General features: G+C 37.1%; 1 protein-coding gene across 1 annotated transcript; it reads right to left on the reverse strand.

The window, feature by feature from the left end:
- Positions 1 to 287: 287 nt before the first annotated feature.
- On the reverse strand, positions 288 to 688 carry LOC119807454 (acyl carrier protein, mitochondrial; the record flags this gene model as incomplete). Its single annotated transcript, XM_038319440.2, has 1 exon — positions 288 to 688. A coding segment is annotated over one exon (258 nt), but the record flags the coding sequence as incomplete, so codon positions are not given.
- Positions 689 to 6,734: the final 6,046 nt, after the last annotated feature.

The raw sequence follows: 6,734 nt of genomic DNA on the forward strand, positions 1-6,734 counted from the left end.
GAGGGTTGTGGACCACTATACTGTGAGTTTATTCTCTGATAAATAAACCTTTTATATACTCCATTCTGGGCTAGTGTGGACCTACTTTAAATCGCAACAATGGCTGGGGGTCAATTAGGCTCTGGATATTATTAGTTTTCACCAGACAAGATTTCTTGATAGAACAGCTGAACCTTTCCCAGGAACTTGCAGGTATCTATCTATAAGACAGCTGCAACAGATTTACATCTTGGTGTCATAGCAAAAGGCTGTGTATGACTTTAGGTCAAAAGGCATGAACATTTTTTTTTTAGTTTTATAATAGATTTATTTTTAAAGGGTAAAACACTCAGACAATTTAAATACAAGTCCAACAGAACCACTGTCAGTCAGCCATGATGCAATCGGGCATTCTCGGAGTCCTCCGGATGAGGAAGAAGGCTCTGAAATTTTATTCATATACATCCTTCTTATCTGCAATGTAATCTACAATTTCTTGTGGACACATTAACTTCTCTGCATCTATATCAGGAATTTCAAATCCAAATTCGTTTTCCATGGCCATAATAATCTCCACTTGGTCCAAACTGTCTAAGCCCAGGTCCTTCATAAAATGAGAATTTACTGAGAGCTTTTCTGGGTCAATCTTGTCATAGAGTTTCAAGACATACAGCACTCGGTCCTTAATTCCCTCTAATGCCAAAGGGGGTGCGTCATGGCATGAACATTTTAGAAGACAATTAGAGGAAATTTAAGTTTTTGAACCTCTGAAGTTACATCTGAAAAAAAGCCTGTGAAAGAGGAATGCCTACCTGTACTTTTAGCAGGAAATTTAACCAATGTAGTAATGAACTATGAGTACCCTAAGCCACCAAATTCCATCAGACAGATCTTAGAGGGATAAAGAATTGAGCAGAAGAGACAGCTTTTCTAGATGACCAGGCAATCCCAAGTCTTTCCATCATTTTTGGCAAATACCAGTCTAGAAGCTGCACTTGTCTTTAGCTGTTAATCCCAGGAGGCCGGACAGATATGTTTTTGTGGATAGGGTTCAATCTACCTTTCTTAGTAGGATGAGACAATCAGTCCCCAGTGTCATCCAGTCCAGGCAGGGTCTAGACAGCTGATGAGGTGAAAGGCAACTTTTTGCTGTGTGGGTGACCTTGCCATATACAAAGGCAAGCCTCCAGGAGGTTCTTTTGCAACCATGCATCTTCTTGGAGGAACTGCAGGATGTTGCAGGAGCTGGCATGTCTCTCTGTCATAGGAAGCTCTTTTGCTTAATGCCATACTCTCAGAACTTTAAAGGCACTTGAGAATCAGGCTACCATTACCTGTCAAGTATATCTAAATTAGACATATAAGTTAAATTTTGACATATAGTTTACCCAATCAATTATAGCTTGCCAATATTAGAAGAGGCAAGAAGATTAGAAGGAATAAAAACATAGGATTGTCTCAAGCACTCAGATTATATATTCTGCTAACAGAATATATAATCTGTTTTGTTGTCTCAGCAGTCCAAGTAGAAGAGGATAAATTGAAACACTGGAAATTTTGTTGTTTCTGCTGTTTTAACAAGGAAAATGTCTTTGTCAATGGTTTGGGAAGAGCTGAAGAGGTGGCTCAGTGAACACAGTGCTTGCCTTACAAGCATGAGAACCTGAGCTCGATCTGCATAACCAGGCTTGATGCTGTGGTGTGCTTGTAATCCCAACAAAGGGAGATGGAAACAGGAAGATCTCCAAAGCTTGATGAGCAACCTGGCTAGCCTAGCAGAGCTCTAGAACCCAGTTAAGAGTCCTTGCCTCAAACAAACAGATACAATGGGTGGGTCTCAAGACAGGGCATTCTGGCCGCCACAAACATATTCACATATACCATGCATGTGTACACCCATGTGAGCACGTGTGTGTATGTGCATGCTTGCATACGTATGCGCGCGCACGCGCGCGCACACACACACACACATACACACACACACACACCACACACACACGCTTGGAAATAATGAAATAGCAGTTGGTGACAGATGAGCCTGTAAGCAGGCACAGTTTAAGGAACTCCAGTTTATATCAAAAAGAAATTGGATGCATTTGTGCTAATTTTATATGAAACTATGTTGAAATTAGTCTGTGAGGCAAGGGAAGCTTAAAGTTTTATAATTCAGAGTGAAAAAAGACTTTCAGTTTTCCATAGTTGAAATTACTCCAGAGCTGCTATAACCCAACAGTCTGAGACTAAAATTTCTTTTCCCATTCAGGGCCTCAGCTTGCCTGTTTTTCTTCTCCAGTTCCCAAATAACAAAACTTAGAAATAAAGACCAGGGAATTATTAATTTTGTGCATTTCTGAAATGAGTCCTTTACATAATACCTACTTTTGTCATATTCAGAATAAAGCAAAACACAGGTGTCAGCTGCCCCAAGAAGCCACAATGTTTAAAAGGCTTTTTGGGGACCCAGAACCTTTTGGTTTTTGGAGAGAAAATTGACTCTGTTAAGAGTCAACATAAATGTGACTGAACAGCTTCACTAGAAAGGATAGCCACTGTTTCCCCACAGAAATGGGATTTTCAAACCATAGAGAAGTGACAAAATGCAGGTATTATGGTAATGAAAGGAACATTCATCAATGGCTTTTCAAAACCCGTTTGGTCATTAAATGCACAATTTTAACAAGTGGGTCCTTGTAGCTTGTGTAATGGGACTAAGCCCACTGTGCTTGGAGTCCATATAGCTTTCTGTCACACAGAGAGACAAAATAACAATGTTCTTGTCACTGCTACTCAAATTTTACCTGCTTAAAATGTTAAGACTTCCACCATGCAGTGCCATATTAAATGAGCAAGGCCACGTTTGATATGTCTATGCCTCTCTCCTCTCTCTCTCTCTCTCTCTCTCTCTCTCTCTCTCTCTCTCTCTCTCTCTCTCTCTCTCTCTCTCTCTCTCTCTTCTTTTTAGTTGTGTTACTCCCACCCAGGCTTCGTGGGACTTCAGCATCTCCTTGGAAAAAGTATGAAAGGCCAGTTTGAATAAGGAGCCAGGAGAAAGAAAAATCTCAATGTGTTTTTTATTGTCAAACTCCTCTATCTTAAATATTGGTAAATATTTCTGGAGCTTGTGTGTAGATATGTCATGTAAAATTATTTTATAACTATCAAAGTCAACTATAACCTATTGATGAGAATTAATGAAAAACCAAATATTTTACTGAAAAAATTGACATAGACTTGACTCAGATCAATAAAAACAGAATAAAAGCTAACAGTTTGTGGAAGTATTAGGCATTCTATAAAATAGTTTTGAGCTGTCTGTAGCTCACTCCTTCCTGTAAGTCAAATAAAATATTTGGGTACTCATAAATCTGGGAACATTCCAGAGTTGCTAAACAGACTGGCTTAATATCTCCAAAATTTTATTTGGGTGACATTAAGGTATATTCAATAATGAGAATCATTGACCAAAACCAAGCAAATTATCAGGAATGCAGGATTTGTCAATGGTTTTGTTCAAATCAATGCTATTTGTGAGGCATAAGACATTAAAACCGAAGGTGTTTGTTTGCCTTTAAACTACATAAACTGTTACATTATGTCAGGAAGAACTGTTGACAGAGGCTGCTTTTTGCTTCTGTCTGCCCAGACCATGAAATAATCACCCAGAAACTATATTATTTAAATCAATGCTTAGCCAATTACTTAAGCATATTTCTGTCTAACTCTTATATCTTAAAATAACCCATTCTATTAATCTATGTATCGCCATATGACTGTGGCTTACCTACAAGGTTCCAGTGCACCTGTCTCCTGAAGGTGGCTACATGGTGTCTCATTGACTCTGCCTTCTTTCTCCCAGCATTCAGTTTAGTCTTCCCACCAAGTACTATTCTGCTAAGCCACTGGCTGAACCAGCTTTATTCACTAACCAATAATAACCACACATATACAGAAGGACTTCCCACACCATTTGTCCTTTTCTATGTAAATAAAAAAGGTTTTAACTTTAACAAAGCAAAATTACATACAACAAAATAGTTACCAAACAAGAATTATAGTTATAATATTTACATTTGGCTAATTAAGGAACATACTCTATCATCTATCATATTTTTGTGAGTCTAAAGATTTATATGTAATCTATTTTTTATAATTATAAATATCTTTCTTCAGCCCCATAAAAGACTCCAGAAGCATATAAAATTACCTATGTAAACAGAAAGTGCATTGCAAGTAACTTCCAAAACTCTAGAATTAACAGAGATATCTTGCTGCCTGGACAGTCACCCAAAGTTCTTCTGTAACTTTGGAACATCCATCTTCAGCCCATAATATCTGGCAGACTTTTCTATGAAGAAGGAAATTTCAAAAACAGTTTCACCTATATTGACAGTTTGTCAGTCACTTTCTTCTGAGTCCTGCAGAATGTCTAGCAGACTCTTTAGTGAAGCAGGAACCCTGAAAGACTGTCTCATGTCTCACCTTCTTTAGGTAGTTTCAGCAGTCATGTTTTCTGTGGGTCTTGAAAGTCCAGTCAAGCAGTCAAGGCAAAAGAAGTTTCTTGCCCAAATTGCTAACAAACTCCATGAGGAGCCTCTTCAATGCCCATCATAGTCTTGAAGTAGATTGTTGCTTCCAGGAACAGGAGTGTCTCACTGCCATGAAATGTCCAATGTTTTAAAAACATTTTAAATGCCATATTCCATAGTCTTAGAAAGGTTTGAAGATTATCTAACTGAAACATATCTCTATATATCAAGAAAACCTAACATGACTACAAGATAGACTATTATAGATGACTATCTATTAACCTGTATTTCTTAATTATACATTACATTTTTAAATGAGCTGCACACACAATACCCTACTCAAGAGCAGAAATATACAAATGGCAAAATTGACCTTAAATTTGGATCAATACACCAAGATCCATACCAATGCAAAATACTCATATCTATAGCATATGCCCCTTTAAATGTAAACAAGCATTTACAAACAATTATTTAGGGAATTTGTATGTTGTTGTTTTGACTACTTCCTGCTCATTGGGGGTGTTAATTAGGTCTGCCATGGGGTATCCTGTGTGGTAGATCCATCTCAGACAGCAGTCCTGAAACCATCATAGAGGATCATCTGGGCCAATGTTTCAGGGGGTTTTGTTTGATCAAACCACACTAGTCTGGAAGGAATCCACAGGTTCTCATCCTCTGTGAAAACAAAAGTAGAACCTCTTTTCCAAAGCAACATATTCTTTTTTTGTTTGTTTTGTTGGACTTAACAGATATTTATAAAAATACTTTACCAAAACATTGAAGAATAAAAATTTCATTCAGCAGCACATGAAACTTCTCTAACAGAGATTATACCCTGGGATATAAAGCAATTTTTTACAAATTCATAATGACAGAAATAACTCTATATATTCTATTTGACCATAAGTCAACAGAACTTAAAACTGATAATAAACAAATCTCTATTCAATAACACACTCATGCAGATTAAATAGCTCATTACTGAATGACAAAAAAATGAAAGAAGTTAAGAAAGAAATTAATAACTTCCTGGGATATAAAGGAAAAGAAAAAGTAAAACATGCTCAGCTGTGGTGGTTCTCACCTTTAAGCAAAGCACTTGTGAGGCAGAGGCAGGTGGATCTCTATGAGTCTGAGGCCAGCCTGGTCTACAAAGTGAGTTCCAGGGTAGCCAAAACTACACAGAGAAACCCTGTCTTAAAAAAAGCAAACATAAAAAGAAATCACAAAATTGACTTTAAGAAGCTTCAGTTGGTCAAATATGAACAAATTAAATATTAATATGAGAAGTGATACATTATACGGTACATTGCAAGTATTTTTCCTATTGACCCATATTAGCAACACTAGCTGGTTGGGTTTGCTTTTGTTTTTAATGAAAAATAATAAAAATTATGATTGTGGGTATGTATTCATGCAGTCCAGTAGAGCTTATAGAATCCTCTGGAACTGGAGTTACCAGTGATTATAAACAGCACAGTGTGGATGCTGGGACCCAAGCTGGGTCCTATACAAGAGCAGTATGAGGCATTTCTGAAGTCCCTTTATGTTTATGCCACTCTGGTTGTTAGTGTGAATCTGGGAGAGTGGGCCTAAAAAAAAGATGGATGAGAGTCTCTTATACAGCCATCTTTACTCAGAGCATCTGCCAGTTTATACCCTGAGGGTTAATAAGAGTCACCTAAGTGTAAAATCACAAGACTCGTTACAAAAACAGGTTTTGCCTTGGGGGCATATAAAGAATTTTTTTAAACATTTAATTGGAATAATTTGAAGTCACTCCTATTCCCTAAATCTGAGGGGAATGAAAAAATACATTTTAAAAACAATTTCATGTTTTCAAGAAATGGAGGTCACAAGACTCTTGTTTTTTCTCACACATTCAAAGTTCCCCTCACGTGACACCATGTTCTGACACCCATAGCTCAGTTTTTAAGTAATGGATATTGTGTCACGTCAACCATTTTATTTTAGTATTAGTATTCATTGTATCAAAACAACATATACTTAGACCCAAATTTTGAAGTCAAGATACCTTTATAATACACATGCTGGTTTAGCTTAGCAGCCCGTACAATGAAATGTCTCTCTGTACTTAGCTCCTTCACAATCAAATAATTAAAAGAAAACACAATAGTATACATTATCCAGACTCTCTGTGTATATTCCATCTCTATGTGGCTTATTTTTCTTTTCTCCTATAATCTATAACTGTCTGCACTGTGT

The sequence above is a fragment of the Arvicola amphibius genome, chromosome 2 (assembly GCF_903992535.2).
Source record: "Arvicola amphibius chromosome 2, mArvAmp1.2, whole genome shotgun sequence".
NCBI lineage: Eukaryota > Metazoa > Chordata > Mammalia > Rodentia > Cricetidae > Arvicola > Arvicola amphibius.